General features: G+C 37.6%; 1 protein-coding gene across 5 annotated transcripts in view; it reads left to right on the top strand.

The window, feature by feature from the left end:
- USP8 (ubiquitin specific peptidase 8) overlaps positions 1-20,434 on the top strand; it is a 70,124-nt gene that overhangs the window by 7,161 nt on the left and 42,529 nt on the right. For 4 of the 5 annotated variants that reach the window (XM_021095635.1, XM_021095647.1, XM_021095634.1 and 1 more), the window contains exons 2-4: positions 8,156-8,319; positions 11,576-11,720; positions 18,527-18,612. In XM_021095635.1, coding sequence (XP_020951294.1) covers positions 8,216-8,319; positions 11,576-11,720; positions 18,527-18,612 — 335 coding nt within the window. In that variant the 5' untranslated portion in view covers positions 8,156-8,215. The remainder of the gene's footprint in view (positions 1-8,155; positions 8,320-11,575; positions 11,721-18,526; positions 18,613-20,434) is intronic. The other variant, XM_021095657.1, reaches the window with a different exon arrangement.

Genomic DNA, 20,434 nt, shown 5'->3' with positions numbered 1-20,434 from the left:
GATCAGATTCATTTCCACTGAGCCAGGGTGGGAACTCCTTAAAGTTCATTTGTTCTTTCTTTCTTTCTTTCTTCCTAATGCTGATTGTGACCTTTTTTTTTTTTTATCTTTTGTCTTTTCTAGAGCCGCACCTGCGTCATATGGAGGTTCCCAGGCTAGGGGTCTAATCAGAGCTGTAGCCACCGGCCTATGCCAGAGTCACAGCAACTCGGGATCCGAGCCACATCTGTGACCTACACCACAGCTCATGGCAACACTGAGTCATTAACCCACTGAGCAAGGCTAGGGATTGAACCCGAAACCTCATGGTTCCTAGTCGGATTCGTTAACCACTGAGCCACGATGGGAACTCCTGACTGTGACCTTCTAAATGGAATTTTTTGTTGTTGTTGCACCCATGACATGTGTGAAGTTCCCAACCCAAGGACTGAATCCAAGCTGCAGCTGCAACCAGCGCTGCATCCTTTAGCCCTCTATACCGGGCCAGGGATTGAACCTGCACTTCTGCACTACCTGAGCCTCTGCAGTCAGATTCTTAACCTACTGCACCACAGTGGGAACTCCAGAGCCTTCTTAATACTCTAGGATTGCATTAAAACATTATTTCATCAGTATTCATTAGTCTGTGGCATTTTAACTAGAATTAGTGTAGAGTGAATTATATGAAATTTAAGACAGTTGGAAGATGTAGTGACTACTGTTGCTGTCTGGGGGCCAGAGGCAGGGCTGGATGAGATGATGGATGGCCAATGAAGACAAACTTGCTTTCCTTTCAGCATTGCCAACAACCTTGGCAGTAGCTGGTGTGAAACCCTAAGTAGGATATCAGGACTGATTTAAATTACCACAAATCTAAGTCTTCACTTTTTTTACTTTTTAGTCTTCATTCTGTGGTTCAAGTCATCTAATGTCTACTCCTCTCTTTGAAACAGTCAGAAAGATATCAGAGAGAGAAAGAGAGGGGTATATATGCCTTCCATTTTCTCCCTATTGTTAACTTATTTTCAGCACTGCCTGGATTTCACTTTTGGAGCAAGGCTGTTTGATTAAGCTGGAGTTCTTAATCTTTATCAGGTTTACACATCTTAAGGAATTATTTTTTGTTTTAGAAGAACTTTAGTATTTTTTACATATATTTTTTTCTACTTGTCATTTTTGAGGTATAACATAGTTTTAGTGGATTATGTATATTTAGTCCTACAACTAAACGGGTTGATTTTAAAATTGAGTTCTGTAGTTACTGAACATGCTTGTATAATTATCAGTGGGTTGTAACAACAACAAACTGCTGATGCTCTTTCCCTTGTTTTTATTGTTGCAGTCAAAATAAGGAAATTGGAAATTCATTCAGTCATTCTGGACTTAATGTATTTTATGCCAGTCTCTTTTGAAATGTCTTTAATGGCAAAACATAGCAGAAGGACTTATCAAAAATTTAATACATTAGAGTTTACATACATTAAGTTGGATATGTATCCTTCTTTGCTTTCTCCTTTGGTTAAGCAAAATACCCTTTACCTTGTGCTTTGACTTCTGCAGAAATGTGTGTGATTGTAGAGGCTGAAATAGCAATTAAGGCAAAGGTGAAAGTATTTTTAACACCGAACATCCTATTATAACAATGTAACTTATAATGTATTTATTTATTTTAACTTATACTTTAATGAATGAAAGTGGAAACACCTGTGATCCTTTGATGACATTATCTGAGAGAGTTGTTCTTTATTTCAACTCACAAAAATCAAATAATGTCAGAAAAGGTAACTTTTTAAAAAGCACAAATCTTCCTCTTAGAAATCCTCATTAAAAACATTGATGTCGGAGTTCCTGTCATGGCTCAATGGTTAACGAATCTGACTAGGACTCTGGCCTTGCTCAGTGGATTAAGGATGCGGTGTTGCCCTGAGCTGTGGTGTAGGTTGCAGACTCGGCTCGGATCCCGCATTGCTGTGGCTCTGGTGTAGGCTGGCGGCAACAGCTCTGATTAGACCCCTAGCCTGAGAACCTCCATGTGCCACGGGTGTGGTCCTAGAAAAGACAAAAAAAAAAAAAATTGTTGTCATCATAATCTTATCCCTGTCTTTCCCTCACTGTGTCTAATCAGTTGCCAAGTCCTGTCATTCTACCTTTGCAGTGTCTCTAGTATCTGCCTCCTCCATTCTGTCTCTACTGCCCTACTTCTGACCTTCATCATCTTTCCTTAGGATCACTATAATAGGTAGCTAGTGTCTTCCTTTATCTCCAGTCTTTTCAAGCCTAACCTGTACTGTTAGTTTGGATCATGTAACTCAGTTGTTAGAAACTGGCTATGGCTCTCTGTTACCTTTAGAAAACAAAGTAAATACCTTAATGTGACTTTCAGGGCCTTCCATTATGTGTTCCTAGACTATTTTTTCAGGCTTTATTGCCTAGCAAGTCCTTGTTCATTTTGCTGTCTAGTTCCTAAAAATGTTCTTTACTTTTTTTGACTTTTTCCTAATACTGTTCCTAATCTCTTTCAAAAGCCATCTCTTACCAAGACTCACATAAATGCTGTCTCTTCTGTGATGTCTCCCAGGATCCTTTTGGTCATACTTGATCTTCCTTCTTTTTTTTTTTTTTTTGTCTTTTTGTCTTTTGTTGTTGTTGCTGTTGTTGTTGCTATTTCTTGGGCCGCTCCCGCGGCATATGGAGGTTCCCAGGCTAGGGGTCGAATCAGAGCTGTAGCCACCGGCCTACGCCAGAGCCACAGCAACGCAGGATCCGAGCCGCGTCTGCAACCTACACCACAGCTCACGGCAACACCGGATCGTTAACCCACTGAGCAAGGGCAGGGACCGAACCCGTAACCTCATGGCTCCTAGTTGGATTCGTTAACCACTGCGCCACGACGGGAACTCCTGATCTTCCTTCTTAATTTTTCTTATTGTGCATTATTTGCAACTCTATCATACCTATGAATACATGTTGTATTAACACTGCTTACAACTTTCTCTTCCATGTTTTTTAAATTATGTGAGGAAATGGATCACATCTAATTTTTGAGTTCTTGGAAGCACAGTGTTTTCTATACAGCAGGATATCTGTGAATCTTCAAATTGAATATAACTTTGAAATAGCTGATTTACTTTTTTATTTAAAACAATTTTTTTTATTAAAGTATAGTTGGTTTACAATGTTCTGTCAGTTTCTGCTGTACAGCAGAGTGGCCCAGTCGTACATATGTATATGTACATTCTTTTTCTCATATTATCTTCCATCATGTTCTGTCTCAAGTGGATTGGATATAGTTCCCTGTGCTATACAGCAGGACCTCATTGCTTATCCATTCTAAATGTAATGGTTTCTGTCTACTGACCCCAAACTCTCAGTTCATTTACTACTTTAAGTTGCCTTTAAGGTAGCATATAAAGTTTCTGTATCCTTTATTTAATGAAGATCCAGGCTTTAAAGATAGTCATGAGAAACAGATTTGACTGAGACGTATCCTAGATCTTTATTTTATTTTATTTTATTTTATTTTATTTTATTTTATTTTATTTGCTGTTTAGGACCAAACCCGCAGCATATGGAGGTTCCCAGGCTAGGGGTCAAATCGGAGCTACAGCTGCTGGCCTACACCACAGCCATAGCAACACAGGATCCGAGCTGCATCTGCAACCTACACCACAGCTCACAGCATGACAGGAACTCCTAGATCTTCATTTTAGAAAGTTCAAATCAGTAGCTTTCTTTTCCCAACCAAGAAATCTAATTATCATGAGTCAACAAAATAGCATCTACCTGATTTTTTGAAAATATATTTTGTGGTTAAGCTACTAATACTTATGACCCACATGAAGGATAGAATTGGAAAAACTAGATACTATCAGACTGGTACCAGGTTACTCTGCCTAACTATGGTGTTAATTCTTATCTTAGTACACTTAGTGTCACCAATTAAATCATTGATCCTTTTGAGAATTACATTTCAAGAGCCAGCCTCTATCAAGGGAGCAAATGTTGGGTTTTTGTGGTTGAATAAGTTAAGATCCTAGCTGAGCTAGATGAGGGCAGAGAAGTTAGGGATAACTCTTGTTACTGTTATTTTGCTGCCTTCTAGCCCTCCTTAATAGTCCAAGCTCCAGTATCCCCTGCCCTCTGCCACCATGGTTGTGGCATCACTAAGGCCTCAGGTTTCCTTAGGTACCTTCTTGAAAAGTTAGTTTCTTGGCCTTACTATGCTTTCCTTTAGTTAAAAGTATTATTCCTCAAATGTTGATTCTTAAATTTCAGTAGAAATAATGTTCCTAGAGCACTACTCCATTCCATCATTTTCTTTTTCAATGCCAATTTTTTTTAAAGTTATCTACAGTCTCCTTCCATTTCTTTATTCCTTAATGCCTCTACTTTTGCTTCCACTCACAGCACTGTATGGAAGCTGTGCTCAACAAGGTTATATAGGAGTTCCCGTCGTGGCGAAGTGGTTAATGAATCCCACTAGGAACCATGAGGTTGCAGGTTCGATCCCTGGCCTTGCTCAGTGGGTTAAGGATCTGGCGTTGCCATGAGCTGTGGTGTAGGTCGAAGACTCGGCTTGGATCCCGCGTTGCTGTGGCTCTGGCATAGGCCGGTGGCTACAGCTCCGATTCGACCCCTAGCCTGGGAACCTCCACATGCCGCAGGAAGAGGCCCTAGAAAAGGCAAAAAGATCAAAAGAAAAAAAAAAAAAAGGTTATATATATTAGGCTCTTCCAATATTCCAAATCTTTTTTTTTTTTTACATCAATATTTAAAAACTTATTTTAAGTTTGCTTGTCTCATCCATAACTTCCTAACTTTTACATCTTTCTGGATATTCTTTTCATTGTATGCATTTGGATATTTTTATTATACTCGCATTGTTATATAATTGCTTTCTTTAAATTTTTTTAATGAAACACAAAGTATGTTACATATTATTTTATATGCTATAAAAAGCCTGATAATAAATGATCATCTGTGTAAACTATCATATGTAAAATAAGTTACAAGGAAATGTTATATGACACAGGGAACATAGCCAACATTTTTATAATAACTATAAATGGAATATCTTTTAAAAATTATGAATCACTGTAGTATATAATGTTGCACATAGGCTATACTTCAGTAAATAAATAAATAATGATCATCTGTGAGCATCTGTGAATGTACCACCCAACCTGAGAAATAAAACCTTCCTGATACCCCTGAAGCTCCTTGTGTGTGCCTCCCTTATTATATCCTCTACCTCTCCAGAAAAAGAATGTTTTGTTAATCATTTCCTGCCTTTCTTGATAGGCTTATCTCATTTGTATCTTTAAGCAGTATATTGTTCAATTTAGTTTATTTTAAAACTTTGTACAAAAAAAAAAACCCTTCATACAAATGCTATCATGTTATATGTATTCCTGCTTTTCCATTCAACTTTAGGGGGATAGGCAGGGACTGGGGAGGTAGGTGGTAAGTGTGGGAGGGTAGGGACTATTCTCTGATTAAACTGTTTATCCTTGGAGGTCAGGGTCTTATATACCCTTTGGGTTTTTTTTCTTTTTTGGGGGGGGGCCTAAAACCGTGGTGTATGGAGATTCCCAGGCTAGGGGTCCAATCGGAGCTACAGCTGCCGGCCTACACCACAGCCACAGCAACGCAGGATCTGAGCTGTGTTTGCGACCTATACCACAGCTCATGGCAACTCCGGATCCTTAACCCACTGAGCGAGGCTGGGGATTGAACCCTCAGCCTCATGGTGCCTAGTCAAATTTGTTTCCACTGCACCACAATGGGAACTCCTCTTATGTACCTATTGTATCTTTACCATGTAATACAATGTTTTTTACAAGGTAAGACGCTCAAATAATGTTGTCTCTAAGAGATTCCTATCATATTCTTTCTTTCATGGGTGCTCTTGGCTGCTTTGGTGATGCTTTGTTGATGAATTAGATACCTAACTAGAAAGACATATTTAAGGGTAATTAATCCTTTTGGAAGTGATGGTGTGGTCCCTAGGCTTTTTCTTCCCTGTCATTAATAGGTTTAGACATAGGAGTTCCCATGTGGCTCAGCGGTTAACGAACCCCACTAGTGTCCATGAGGACATGGGTTCGATCCCTGGCCTCACTTGGTGGGTTAAGGATCTGGCATTGCTGTGAGCTGTGGTGTAGGTCACAGACGCAGCTTGGATCTTGCATTGCTGTGGCTCTGGCATAGGCCAGAAGCAACAGCTCCGATTCGCCCCCTAGCCTGGCAACCTCCATATGCCGAGGGTGTGGCCCTAAAAAGACACCCCTCCCCCCCTCCAAAAAGCTTTAGACATAGAATGCAGAGTAGAGGGATAAGTGTAGAAAATGTTTTTATATGAGATATTTGTTTCTGAATGCATAGATCTGAAACTACTAATTCAAGTGTTTGGTTAAACCTGTGTTTGTAGGTGCATAGAGCAAATATGGATGGAAAAAAGTTGAAAATTATAAAAATAAGACTTTAAGCGAAAAAATTAGGTTTGGTGAATAAGACAGTGGATTAATGGTGTGGGATTAGAAGGGATAAGTATCATGAAATCAGAAAGTATCAATATTTAATGTAAAATGTGACTAGAATCAAAGCAAAATGGTGTGCTTATGAAGTTTCACATAGGTAAACAGAAGCCTTTTCCGCTGTAAAGTTTTACCTTACTCAGCATTTTAGGATTAAGTGTTCATTGATGTTGAGTTGTCTAATAATAATGAACTGACACATCGAAGAGCATTAAGATAGTGGAAATAAGTGATAGAAAAAAGTTGTTATCTCTTAAATGTATTAATAAAGCTTTTTATTCAAATTGTAAATTAGTTCCTCAGAGCAGCTTGTGTATGTTTACTTGGTTTCCTGAGGGTTTCATCTAGTAACACTTACGATCTTGCTAAGACTCCTCGTTTGATGGGCTCACCTAATCTGCCCCATCTACAGGTATATACACACACAACTTAATTGTTACATATCTAGCCTTTCTTCTTGTCTTCATTTTGTTTGCTACCTCCTCTGTCTTCCTAGTCAGAATTAACCAGAGCAGATGAGGATACAAAGAATGTCATGAAACATCAGAGATTTTTTTCAGAGTAAACCAAAGTACATGGGTATATTCTCCCAGAAACATGTTCATATACCGCCAGCTTCATATAAAGTGGCCCTTCCTACCCCTCAGCTTGTTTCCTTTTATTAATTGATAGCTTCAATGAGAAAGAGAAATATTTCTAAATGAAAATTCCATTTGTGATCTCTACATGCAGACTTAACAGAAGAAAAATATAAAAGCTGTTATTCTTTTAGTTCCATTGACAGGAAAGAGTCCTAAATACTTAATGCAAAATGATACAAGTAGCAATTCACTTAGTTAATGAAAATTTGGAGGGGGGAGTTCCCGTCGTGGCGCAGTGGTTAACGAATCCGACTAGGAACCATGAGGTTGCGGGTTCGGTCCCTGCCCTTGCTCAGTGGGTTAACGATCCGGCGTTGCCGTGAGCTGTGGTGTAGGTTGCAGACGCGGCTCGGATCCCGCGTTGCTGTGGCTCTGGCGTAGGCTGATGGCTACAGCTCCGATTCGACCCCTAGCCTGGGAACCTCCATATGCCGCAGAAGCGGCCCAAGAAACAGCAACAACAACAACAACCACAAAAGACAAAAAAAAAAAAAGACAAAAAAAAAAAAATTTGGAGGGGAAAGTAAGTTGTTTATTGATACCCTATATATCTTGAACTTCCAAAATATAAGATAATTTAAAATTAACTCTTGGCAAAAAATACAGTTTAGGAGTGGTTTTTTTTTTTTTTTTTGCTTGTTTGGGTTTTTTTTTTTTTTGTCTTTTTTTTTTTTGTCTTTTTTTTTAATGGCCTCTTCTGCAGCATATGGAGGTTACCAGCCTAGGTCAAATCAGAGCTGTAGCTCCTGGCCTACACCAAAGCCACAGAAACACAGGATCTGAGCCGTGCCTGGGACCTACACCACAGCTCATGGCAACGCTGGATCCTTAACCCACTGAGCAAGGCCAGGGATCAAACCCACGTTCTCATGGACGCTAGTCAGATTCGTTTCCGCTGAGCCATGATGGGAACTCTGGTTTAGGAGTGTTTTAATTGCTCATTTATTTTACTGTTAATGAGGAAAACTAGTGGAATTACTTGTGTTCATTTTGTTTCAGAAAAGAACTGCTTTTAATGAAGTATACCATCCATTGTAAAAGTGGAAAAGATTATTCATCATGCCTGCTGTGGCTTCAGTTCCTAAAGAACTCTACCTCAGTTCTTCACTAAAAGACCTCAATAAGAAGACAGAAGTTAAACCAGAGAAAATAAGCACTAAGAAGTATGTATCCTTTGCTAGTTTGAGTCATATCCAGGTGTCCCCCACTATTCAAGAGTCTTCCTATGAAGCCTTTTGCAAGCCAAAATGGCATAAAATGAGGAAGCAATTACTTTTTTAATAAAAAAGCAAAAATCCTCTTTGGGGTCCCTTGATTTAGTGAGAAAGACCTATTAAGGTAGGTCTTTGGTAAAAGCAAAGTGATATAAAGTGAACTTTCAGCAAGCAGGGGATAGTTGTTAACTTTCAGTTCATTTCCATTTTATTAAATGAGTTAGAGAAGTTCTTAATTTATTTTGTCAGAATATATATATTCTGCTAATATGCATATTATCTGTTATCTGGACAGTATATTAAGTCATAAGTTTAAGGGATAAAGACTGCAAGGATTCTACAGAACTCATTCAGCCACAGTTAGTGTCTTTTCATAAAACAGATAAAAGTACTTCTTAAGTAAAGATCATTTTTATCCTTGTGAATTTCACATACAAGATACAGTTCTAGCATAGTCTTTTTGTAATTAAAAAAGGAGATATGTGTTTTTTTATACAGTATTGAGCAAAGTAGTAATTTTTGCCAGTTTGACATGAACTTTGAATCTAATGATTTATGTGTGTTTATTTTTGAGGGCATGTAGTCTGTCTATGCTGGGGGAGACTATATGTTGAGGTAAAGGCTGCTGATGATACTTTCCTGGGAATAAAATTTGTCCTGAGGTAAAATATAATAGAAATGAAGTGGTCCAGCTCTTTTGTTATTTGCTGGAAGTTATTTTGCCAAAAATGAGGTGTTATTAGAATTGTTAACCTGCTGATAGTTTTATCTGTCAGGAGGGAGGCAGTAGGGGAACTTTTCCTTTGAATTTATTTTGACCAACAAAGGAGAAGATTTGGAGATGACTATATTATAGATTTGGGAGTAAGAGTTTCAGAAAGAAAGGTGGGTCTAACCACCCATATACCCAACACTTGAAGCAAGCAGATTTTAGAAATTAGGGGAAAACAGGTGTTCTGTTGCTGGAGCTAAAGTGAGACTAAAAAATGTCTCTGATCCCAAATGAACCTGTGAAGAGGCATCTTAAACCCATGGTTGCACACAGACATCTTTATGAGTCAGTTTCTAGAGGAAATAAACAGACGATTGGAAGAAAATAAAACATCAAGGAGAAGAAAAGAGAGTGGTAAGAACTTTATAGGAGGTCAGAAAAGAAAATCCAAAAAAACTGATATTCTTAAATGTTACTAAAGATAAAACGGACCTTTAGAAAGAAGATCTTTTGTGGGGGGAAGGAGCAGGAAGAACAAAGAAAGGATGGGCATACTTCTTGAGTTAAGTTGGTAATGTTGATGGGATGACAGCGAAAGTAGCTCTCTTGAACTCATATTGGGTGATTTTCAAATGGGAGATAGTGGGAAGGATAAAACCACGTTGATGCTCTCTCAGAGAGCTTCATCTTATCTAAAAACAGAAAAGTCTGTTCTAGCAATGTTTGGTTTAGCTCTATGACTACCCTGACTCCACAGGGAGTGGTGTGTTGGAAGGAGTTTCTAAATTTGTAACCACAACTCATGTTCTGGCTATGCCGTAGTACTATTCTAGAGAATGCTAGAATCCTTTTAGGATATCTGGTTCATTGAACTCATGGTGTCATTGCAGCCATTTCGGCTGGATCTGCTACACATAGGTCCATGAAATGTATGTATATCATAGTGAAAGAAATTTGGAAAAACCTAAGAGCTGTTGCACACACTCCTAAAACTCTTAGAAAATCGCCTTACTTTCTAGCTTTGGTTTGATTTACCTGTATCCTAGAACTTTGATGCCATGCTTGGCAGGGCATACACATGACTGAAATCATCCTTGTGTGGAACTATCTTTGCTCTTGAAGACCACTTTGGCCCTGTTTCTTTGTGTGGTGTTCTAGTTCTTTGGCCTGACCAACTTCATTATTAATCCATGTCTCAATCTTGGAGCACAGTTTGAAAAAATATAGGAAACAAGATAAACTGCTTTGTAAAAGTGAGTTATTGATAAAGTGTGTTGTATATAAGCTTTGGCACTACAGCTTGGTTGTCAAGCTTTCATTGTAAAGTGAATGAATTCCTCTTGCAGAAATGTCTGTTTTATTAAAGTCTAATTTCTTAAAGTCTTTCTAAAGACTCTTAAACCAAGAAAATGTCTTTAGAATGAATGCTGTGCAATCCTCAAATTATTTTACTGAAGTGGAAATTTTTTGTTTGCCCACACCTGAGGCATCTGGAAGTTTCTGGGCCAGGGACTGAATCCGAGCCACAGCTGCAACCTACACACCAGGCTGGGGATCCAACCACACCTCTGCAGCAACCCAGTCAGCTGCAGTCCAATTCTTAATCCACGGCATCACAGCAGGAACTGCTGAAGTGGAGTTTTAGGATATGTTTTTAGATTTTAAATCTCTTTTCCTTCCAGGACCAGTTAATCAGAGTGCACTTCTGTCGTTGTTTGGAAAACTCAAAGTAAAGATTCAACTCATGTCCCCTTCCCTGTGTCTAGTTTCTTGGATTTTTCTATGGAGAGAATTTTATATCATGGTTAGAAAGGAGTAAGGAGAATTGAAAATTATTTGTTTTAACGTTAAATATTTTAGCTCCCCCATTTCAATACAAGTAGTATGCAGCTATGTTTTTTAATTATAGAGATTATAGAGTTTGAATATTATATGGGTGCTGGAGGACCATTTCCCTCAAGCTTATTATCTATTGTAGCAAATCTTTTTTTTTTTAGGGCTACATCCACAGCATATGGAGGTTCCCAGGCTAGGGTTCAAATTGGAGCTACAGCTGTTGGCCTGTGCCACAGCCACAGTCACAGCAACACAGGATCTGAGCCGCGTCTGAGACCTACACAAGTCGCAGCATCTCGGGATCCCCAGTCCGCTGAGCGAGGCCAGGGATTGAACCTACATCCTCAGGGATTCTAGTCAGATTTGCTTCTGCTGCTATAAAACAAGAACTCCAATTGTAGCAAATCTTTAAAACTGAACTTAGAATGCATTTTGAACAGTTTGGTGACATAAAGAACTATGAAACATAGGTATTTGTAGCATAAGAGAGACTTTCATGTTGCATCCAAACATATCTAACTTTGTATCAGATCTGAAATAGTGCAGCCTAAATTATGAAATGTGTTTTATTGAAGTTCTCTGTGGACTTTATTCATGACTCCCCCTGCCTTCTCCCCAAGGTGAAGTGCTTTAATTCTTTTTTTCTCTAATTTTCAGTTATGTACAGAGTGCCCTGAAGATCTTCAAGACTGCGGAAGAAAGCAGATTAGATCGTGATGAGGAAAGGGCCTATGTGCTATATATGAAATATGTGACTGTTTATAATCTTATCAAAAAAAGGCCTGATTTCAAGCAACAGCAGGTACCTTTTATGTTTTTATTTGCTAAGTTAAAGTTATTTGCTCTATTTTTACACAATAGAACAATTGATTGCCTCTAAAATTTTTAATACTAAAATTTAAGTATCATGTAGCAGTGGGTTCAAACTTTTCTGCAGAGAAAAAAAGCAAAGACTTAGTTTCATTATTTGCAAATATGTATGTGTATATATACGGATACACACACACTCTGTATATACATACTTAAATTTGCCTTGGATTAACACAAGTTTATAGCAAAAATACAGACTCAGTTTTTTGTTGTAATAAGTCATTGCCAGGTCAAATGGAAGGTTCAGTTTACTCATGTATTAAATAAAAATCTAGCTCTGTTTGTAATTTTTCAAGAGTCAGTGTTTAGAAAACCATGACTCGAAAAGATACATGTACTCCAATGTTTATTGCAGCACTATATACAATAGCCAAAACATGAAAACAATGTACATGTCTATCAGCAGAGGAGTATATAAAGACAATGTGATGCACATACACAATGGAATATTACTCAGCCATCGAAAGGAAAGAAATAACAGCATTTGCAGCAATATGGGTGGACCTAGAAATTATCATGCTAAGGAAGTTAGTCAGACAGTGAGATAGCAACACCATATGCTGTCACTTACATATGGAATCTTAAAAAAAGACGCAATGAACTTTTTTGCAGAACAGATACTGACTCACAGACTTTGAAAAACTTATGGTTTCCAAAGGAGACAGGGTGGGGGATGGAAGGAATGGGCTGGGGGTTTGGGATAGAAATGCTATAAAATTGGGCTATGATGATTGTTGTACAACTGTAAATGTAATAAAATTCATTGAGTCATAAAAAATACCCAACACAATACTCCCATATATGTTAAACAATTAGTGAGTGCTAGTTACATCTGGATTTAAATACAGTTAGGATGTAGTTCAGAAGTTTGTCCGCTGTAGCCTGTGGCTGTTTTTATAAATAAAGTTTTACTTTAACATGGGGAAAAAAGTAAATGTTTAGTCACTTTTTTAATATGACAGCTTTTTATATTTAATTAACATTGTAGCCGTATTAAAGATCTCAGTTTGCAAAATTAATGTTGATCACTTCCATTTTTATCTTTTTTTTTTTTTTTGCCTTTAACCCGTTAAGCCAGATGTCTTCCAGTTTGCTGAAGTGTTGGGGGGTAGGTGTGAATGGATAAAGAGAGCTGATAACTAGGATAAGTGTTGCTTGAGAAAATGGTTGCATTTTTATTGCACAGAAACAGACAAAAGAAGAAAATAGAGACTGGGTTAAAGAAATGGGAGGAATATTGTGTTGGTAGTTCTCCCTTTACCTAGGAATGATCTTGCTACTGGAGAACAGCAGCAAAATACTGTCTATAGATTTCTTACCTGGTAGACAAGCCATTCTTGAATTAATTTTGAGACTTTTATTTCATTTATGGTGATAGAATTAGCTTGCCTCATTTAAATAGATTTATAGAAGTAAAAAAAAAGTTCTCTTACACTTTGAAGAGGGTAAGTTTTCTTATCCTTTTTTTTTTTTTTTTTTTTTTTTTTTGTCCACAGTAGTATGACTGGTATAATTTTTTTGGGTTGTTGGTTAAGGGGTAACTTTAATGTTTTAGTTAATGATGATAAACCATTGCTCGTGTTTCTTCTTACCAGCAAAATTATGCTGATAATTTTTTTTTTGGTAGGTTTTGTTTTTTGTTTTGTCTTTTTAGGGCCGCATCTGCGGCATACGGAAGTTCCCAGGCTAGGGATCAAATCAGAGCTGTAGGCACCGCACAGCCACAGCAACACCAGATCCAAGTCATGTCTGTGACCTATACCACAGCTCACAGCAACAATGGATCCTTAGCGAGGCCAGGGATCGAAGCTGTGTCCTCATGGATTCATTTCCACTAAGCCATGATGGGAACTCCCTATGCTAATAATCTTTATGGGATTTTAGAATCTAGCTTTAGAAAGGTGCCTCCTGCATTTGGAGGTTCATCTTCCTGTCTACAAATGGCTGGATTGGTCTGGCCCCTTAAACATGTGTGGACATACTTATCTGCGATAGATTCAGAGGCCTATCTTTGATGATTTTTACAATAGCTGTTAAAAAGATACTGCTTTAAAAGAAGTATAAAAATACCAAAGTAAATATTTTTGAAAGATTTGCAGATTTGGAAAACTTTGGTAGTTCTGGTTTTTGCTGTTTTATATATTGTGGTAAGGCCAATTTTTTGTGTACTTGTTTAATTTCTGCTTTATTTTTCTAACTTGGTGTATACTTTTTTTCTTTGACAAGACTGGGAATGGTTTTTTGGCTTTTTTTTTTTTTTTAACTTGAGAAGTTTGGGAGTAAATTTTAATCAGTAAGACTTTTTCATTTCCACCAAGTATCCATTGAGTTTCCAAAGGGAGTATCTAGTTGAAAGTGGCAGGAGTTGTTTGGGTTAGGAAGCTCACTGCAAAGCCTCAGGTAACCCAGGTTGTTACTTCATATGCTGCAGATGTTCAGTCCCTGGTTCAGTAAAGAGACTGTTTCCATCTGCTCTGTCCACATCTGCTTTTCTCTTAGAACTGTTTTTTGTTTTGTTTTATTTAGCTCAACCTCTCCAGTGCACTTCAAGTATGTAAAGCATTAAATTTAGTAACTAGATATTTTCTGGTTTTTACCCTTCACATCAGGAAGGGACAGAATGTAATGTAATCAGCCTCCTTCAGAAGCTTATATTTTCACTTATTTTACACTATTTAAGATTTAGATAAAAGTTATTAATTTAACAAGCTCACTGTTTTGTTTTTTTTTTTTTTTGTCTTTTTGCTATTTCTTTGGGCCACTTCCACGGCATATGGAGGTTCCCAGGCTAGGGGTCTAATCGGAGCTGTAGCCGCCGGCCTACGCCAGAGCCACAGCAACGCGGGATCCCAGCCACGTCTGCAACCTACACCGCAGCTCATGGCAACGCCGGATCGTTAACCCACTGAGCAAGGGCAGGGACCGAACCCGCAACCTCATGGTTCCTAGTCGGATTCGTTAACCACTGCGCCACGACGGGAACTCCCAAGCTCACTGGTTTTAAACATATTTATTGTTTACTCATTGAAAAAAATCAGTTTATGAACAAATTTTTCAGGGTTATCTGAAAAAGAAAGGAAGGCAAATATATTGAAAATATTAGGGAGTTCCCTGTTGGCCTGGTGGGTTAAGGATCTTGTTTTGTCACTGCTGCGGCTCAGATTGCTGCTGTGCTATAGGTTCATTTCCTGGCCCAGGAGCTTCTGCATGATTTAGGTGTGGCCCTCCAAAAGAAAGGAGTTATTATGATAGAAAAGTCTACATAAAATTAGAGTATTTTTAAATCTCCACGGCAGTCTTGATAATTAATCCTGAATATTACTAGTAAACCTTTTTGCTTGGGAAATAATGAGAATTGCTTGAATTTGTATGTTTAGGAGTAGGAAGGTTATACTTGGTAAACTTAAGAATCAAATGTTTTTAGTTATATAGGAATTGGACATTATTTCTATTCTGCCAATTGTTAATACTATTGAAATTTGGGGAAGAAATATACTTAATCCAACTGTGTTCCTTTAAGAGCAGAGAGAGAGATAATTATTGACAAGAAACCTTATTATTAGGAAGTGTCCTGGATGTTTGTAACAGGCATTCCCAAATAGTTTTTTTTTTTTTTCAGCATGTGAACAGGGTTAAACTGGGCTTTTTAATGACATCATGTCAAAAAATTACAAAACAAGTCATAGTATTTTTGGTTTTACTTTTTAAAAATTTGTTATTTTAGTTGATTTACAATGTTCTTTCAATTTCTGCTGTACAGCAAAGTGACCCATTTATACATTTATATACATTCTTTTTTTTTCACATTATTCTCCATCATGTTCCATCACAAGTGATTAGATATAATTCCCTGTGCTATGTAGCAGAATCTCATTGCTTATCCACTCCAAATGCAATAGTTTGCATCTACTACCCCAAACTGCCAGTCCATCCCACTCCCTCCCCTTCCCCCTTGGCAACCACAAGTCTGTTCTCCAAGTCCATGATTTTCTTTTCTGTAGAAAGGTTCATTTGTGCCATATATTAGATTCCAGATATGTGATATCATATGGTATTTGTCTTTCTCTTTCTGACTTCACTTAGCATGAGAGTCTCTAGTTCCATCCATGTTGCTGCAAATGGCATTATTTCATTATTTTTTATGGCTGAGTAGTATTCCATTGTATATATGTGCCACATCTTATTAACCATTCATCCATCAATGGACATTTAGGTTGTTTCCATGTCTTGGCTATTGTGAATAGTGCTGCAGTGAACATAGGGGTGCATATATCTTTTTCAATGAAAGTTTTGTCTGGATATATGCCCAGGAATGCTATTGCTGTGTCATATGGTAGTTCTATATTTAGTTTTCTGAGGTATTTCCATACTGTTTTCCATAGTGGTTGTACCAGTAGTTTGTTTTTATCAGAGAAATATTACAGTAATGATTAAATTTTGTTTTGTTAAATTTTGTTTTCCATTTAAAAAGTATTCAAGATTTCCCACTATGGGTTAAGAATCCAACTGCAGTGGCTTGAGTTGCTGGGGAGGCTTGGGTTCGATCCCCAGCCCAGTGCAGTAGGTTAAGGGATCTGATGTTGCTACAGCTATGGCATAGGTCAGAGCTGCAGTTCATATTCAATCCCTGGCCCAGGAATTCCCATATGCCGTGGGTATGGTTATAAGAAAAATAAAAAATACTGCTTTAGGAGTTCCTGTCATGGCTCAGTGGATTATAAACCCGACTAGTATCTGTGAGGATGTGGGTTTGATCCCTGGCCTTGCTCAGTGGGTTAAGGATCTGGTATTGCTATGAGTTGTGCCGTAGGTCGCAGATGCAGCTTGGATCCTGTATTGTTGTGGCTGCAGCTTAGGCTGGTAGCTACAGCTCCAATCCAACCCTAGCCTGGGAACTTTGATATGCCATGGGTGCAGTTCTAAAAAAAGCATACACACACAAAAAAATACTGCTTCAGTAGTCATGACATTGTAATAATGGGAGTAATTACAGTTTCCACTATGATTTTTAGTTGATATAATACTGAACAAACTATATACTTTTTTTTTTCTTTTTAGGGCCTCACTCATGGCATATGGAAGTTCCCAGGCTAGGGGTCTCATTGGAGCTGCATCTTCGACCTACACCACACCCCAGCTCATGGCAATGCCAGATCCTTAACCCACTGATGAAGGCCAGGGATCAAACCTACATCTTCATGGATAACTAGTTGGATTTGTTTATTCTGTGCCACAACTTGAAGTCCCAAACTATATTCTTTTATTAAAATTACATAATGAAAGATCTTTTTATTTATTTAGTCTTTAATCTAGAAGAGTAAAATCAACTAAAACATGATCTACTTTTAGGCTAGAAAGATGTATGATAGCTGCTATCAGCAAATTTATCATACTAGCTCTTCATGACTGCCTTTCAAAGAGCCAAAGATGGATATCTCTGACTTCCTGACCTTTTTTATTAACCTTTGATTATAATATCATTTGTGATGAACTGTGCTAGTAGGCTCTGTTTGCAAAGTTATAGTGATAAGTTGTGGAAAATTAGATCCTCACTCATCAGTCCACTACATGACTGTCATGTTGACCTAAGCTTGATTTGAAAACATCTCTGATTGCAGGACCTAATTATTGAGTGACTCTTAAGGAAGTGACTTATTAAAACTTTATTATGCTTGTTAATTAGTTATGTGCCAAATCTTGTGTATGTGTGTTTTAATGTAGACTATAGTATTTATTATTTTTTGTCATTTGATTTTTAGTTACTCAAGTTTTCCTCAAGTGTAAAACTTATTTTATGTATAAAGTGATTTGATTCCAGTTGGGAGGTAGGTAAGTATTGTAAAATATAAGTGGAAGGAAACATCTCAGTTTAAAACAAGTAAAATGAAACCTATCCTGTAGATTTATAAAAAATTTGCTTTAGGAGTTCCTGTCGTGGCACAGTGGTTAACGAATCCGACTGGGAACCATGAGGTTGCGGGTTCGATCCCTGGCCTTGCTCAGTGGATTAAGGATTCGGTGTTGTGGGTGAGCTGTGGTGTAGGTTGCAGACATGTCTTGGATCCCTCATTGCTGTGGCTCTGGCATAGGCCAGTGGCCACAGCTCCAATTGGACCCCCAGCCTGGGAATCTCCATATGCTGTGAAAGTGGCCCTAGAAAAAGGCAAAAAGACCAAAAAAAAAAAAAAAAATTTGATTTACTGCTTCTGAGACTAAAAGGAAAAACTAACATTAAAAAAAAGTTTAGAAAATACTTTATTCTGTCGTAATTACATTTTTTGGTTTTGTTTAAAATTTTTTTCTTTTTTTTTTTTTTTTTTTTTTGTCTTTTGTTGTTGTTGTTGCTGCTATCTCTTGGGCCGCTCCCGCGGCATATGGAGGTTCCCAGGCTAGGGGTTGAATCGGAGCTGTAGCCACCGGCCTACGCCAGAGGCACAGCAACGCGGGATCTGAGCCGTGTCTGCAACCTACACCACAGCTCACGGCAACGCCGAATCGTTAACCCACTGAGCAAGGGCAGGGACCGAACCCGCAACCTCATGGTTCCTAGTCGGATTCGTTAACCACTGCGCCACGACGGGAACTCCTAAAATTTTTTTCTTTATATTTTTTTTCTAATAGTAATGCTTTTATGTAAACTTCTGTTTACATTAAATGCCATGATTTTGTGTTTTTGGCATTAGTGTTATGTATAGTGGCCAGTACTAACAGTACAGAATGATTTTCCTATAATTTTAGGACTACTTTCTTTCAATACTTGGACCTGGAAACATCAAAAAAGCTATTGAAGAAGCTGAAAGACTCTCTGAAAGCCTTAAACTCAGGTACAACTATTATAAAATCTTTAAAAGAATGTAAACTTAAAAGATAAAAATAATATTTAGAATTTGTCCATTTCTGTCTGACCATACATATAATCCCAATTCCTAGGAAAAAGTCATATTAAGTAGGACACAAAACTTAAAATCTTTCGCTGTATCACATACATTATATTCAGGTGTTACTGTCACTATTCTTCACTGAATTTTTTTTTTTAATGTTTAGACTGATACATTGTTAAGATAAGTGTAAGTGTATTAACACTCAGGTTCAGATTTTTCTAAGTTTCTGACAAGATTCATCAGAAAAAGATAATATTCTCATATCTTCATGTTGGAATGTGCTACTGGACACTGGACTTACGGGAATGAAGTATTTAATGTTAGTTTTGACCTGCCTGGTTACAGAAGTTACATATGTTTCTTTAAAAAGATATAATTCTGATAATTGCCATGACTGGTTTACCAGGCTTATAAAATAATTAGAAATTAAAACCAGCATGTTTCAGTTTTTAGTCATTAGTCATTCTTTGACAAAATAAAAAGTGAACTATTTTTACTTCAAAAAAAATTTTTTTTCAGATATTGGTCTTGTAACTTCAGTATTTCTTTTCAAATAGTGGCCTTGTAACTTTCGTATTTTTTTCTTAATGACTATTCAGTACTTGGATCAATTAACTGTTATACAGGTTTTCTCCTGCTATCTGAAAATAAAGTGTTCTATGAAACCTTACCAAAGCCAAAATGGCATAAGGCAAAGAAGGAATTACCTTAGGACACATCTTGCTACTGGATGCACAAAATAAATTGAGATAAAACATAGATGTTCACAGACAAAGTTCAAAGCTATGGCAGTTTGGAGTTCCTGTCGTGGCACAGTGGAAACAAATCTGACTTTCATCCATGAGATCACAGGTTGCATCCCTGGCCTCACTCAGTGGATTAAGGATCCGGCATTGCTGTGGCTGTGGTGTAGGCCGGCAGCTCTAGCTCCGATTGGACCCCTAGCCTGGGAACCTCCATATGCTGTGGGTCTGGTCCTAAAAAGACAAAAAAAAAAAAAAAATGCTATATCTGATTTTGAAATTTAAACTAATTTACATCAGTAGAAAGTGAGAGAAACAGTGGCAGAGAGGGGGAAAAAAACGCTTTGGCAGTTTAGTAGTGTAGTTCCTGGGAAAGGAGCCCACAGTGCCACTCTCATTGCTCAGGGTGCTTTGCTGCTTCTCTAACAGCTGGCTACAAAACAACCGCTAAAGGCTGTTTTCACTTTTCACCTTTTTTCCATATATGAAAATCCTCTTCAGATTTCTGCCAGTTAGTGAAAACAGATATTGATGTAGGTCTTTTGTAAAAGATGCAGTGGTATAAAAGCAAACTTTGAAAAACAGGGATACCTGTTTACATCTTTGCTTAACTTTGTCTTTACCTAGAAATCGTCTTTTTCAACTAATATCTTCCCTTGGTCCTTCCCAGAATTACTAATCTTGGGGCCCGGTGAAGTCATTTAGAATCTTTGTTCTCTTTCTCCTTTAGCCAGTTAATCAACTAAGTCGAATAGAATTTCTCCTAATCTTTGGGTTATCCATTATTAACTGTTTTCTCTTAGATTGCCTAATTTTCCTTAATCATGTTACTACTAGCAATAATCATGTTTTTTATTCCTCTCTTTGGGGCTTTAGATTCTTTCATTTAATTATTATCTGTACTTTTTTGTATTTTGAGCCACTTTATAAGTAAATAAGGCTTTGTAGTTAATTTCAGGATTTTAGGATTAGAAATCCTTTGAAAAGGAAATTGCAGCATATTTGAATCTTTAAAAGGTTGA

The sequence above is a fragment of the Sus scrofa genome, chromosome 1, assembly GCF_000003025.6.
Source record: "Sus scrofa isolate TJ Tabasco breed Duroc chromosome 1, Sscrofa11.1, whole genome shotgun sequence".
Lineage (NCBI taxonomy): Eukaryota > Metazoa > Chordata > Mammalia > Artiodactyla > Suidae > Sus > Sus scrofa.
The sequence above is the reverse complement of the archived record's forward strand: the minus strand, read 5'-3'. Positions and strand labels throughout refer to the sequence as shown.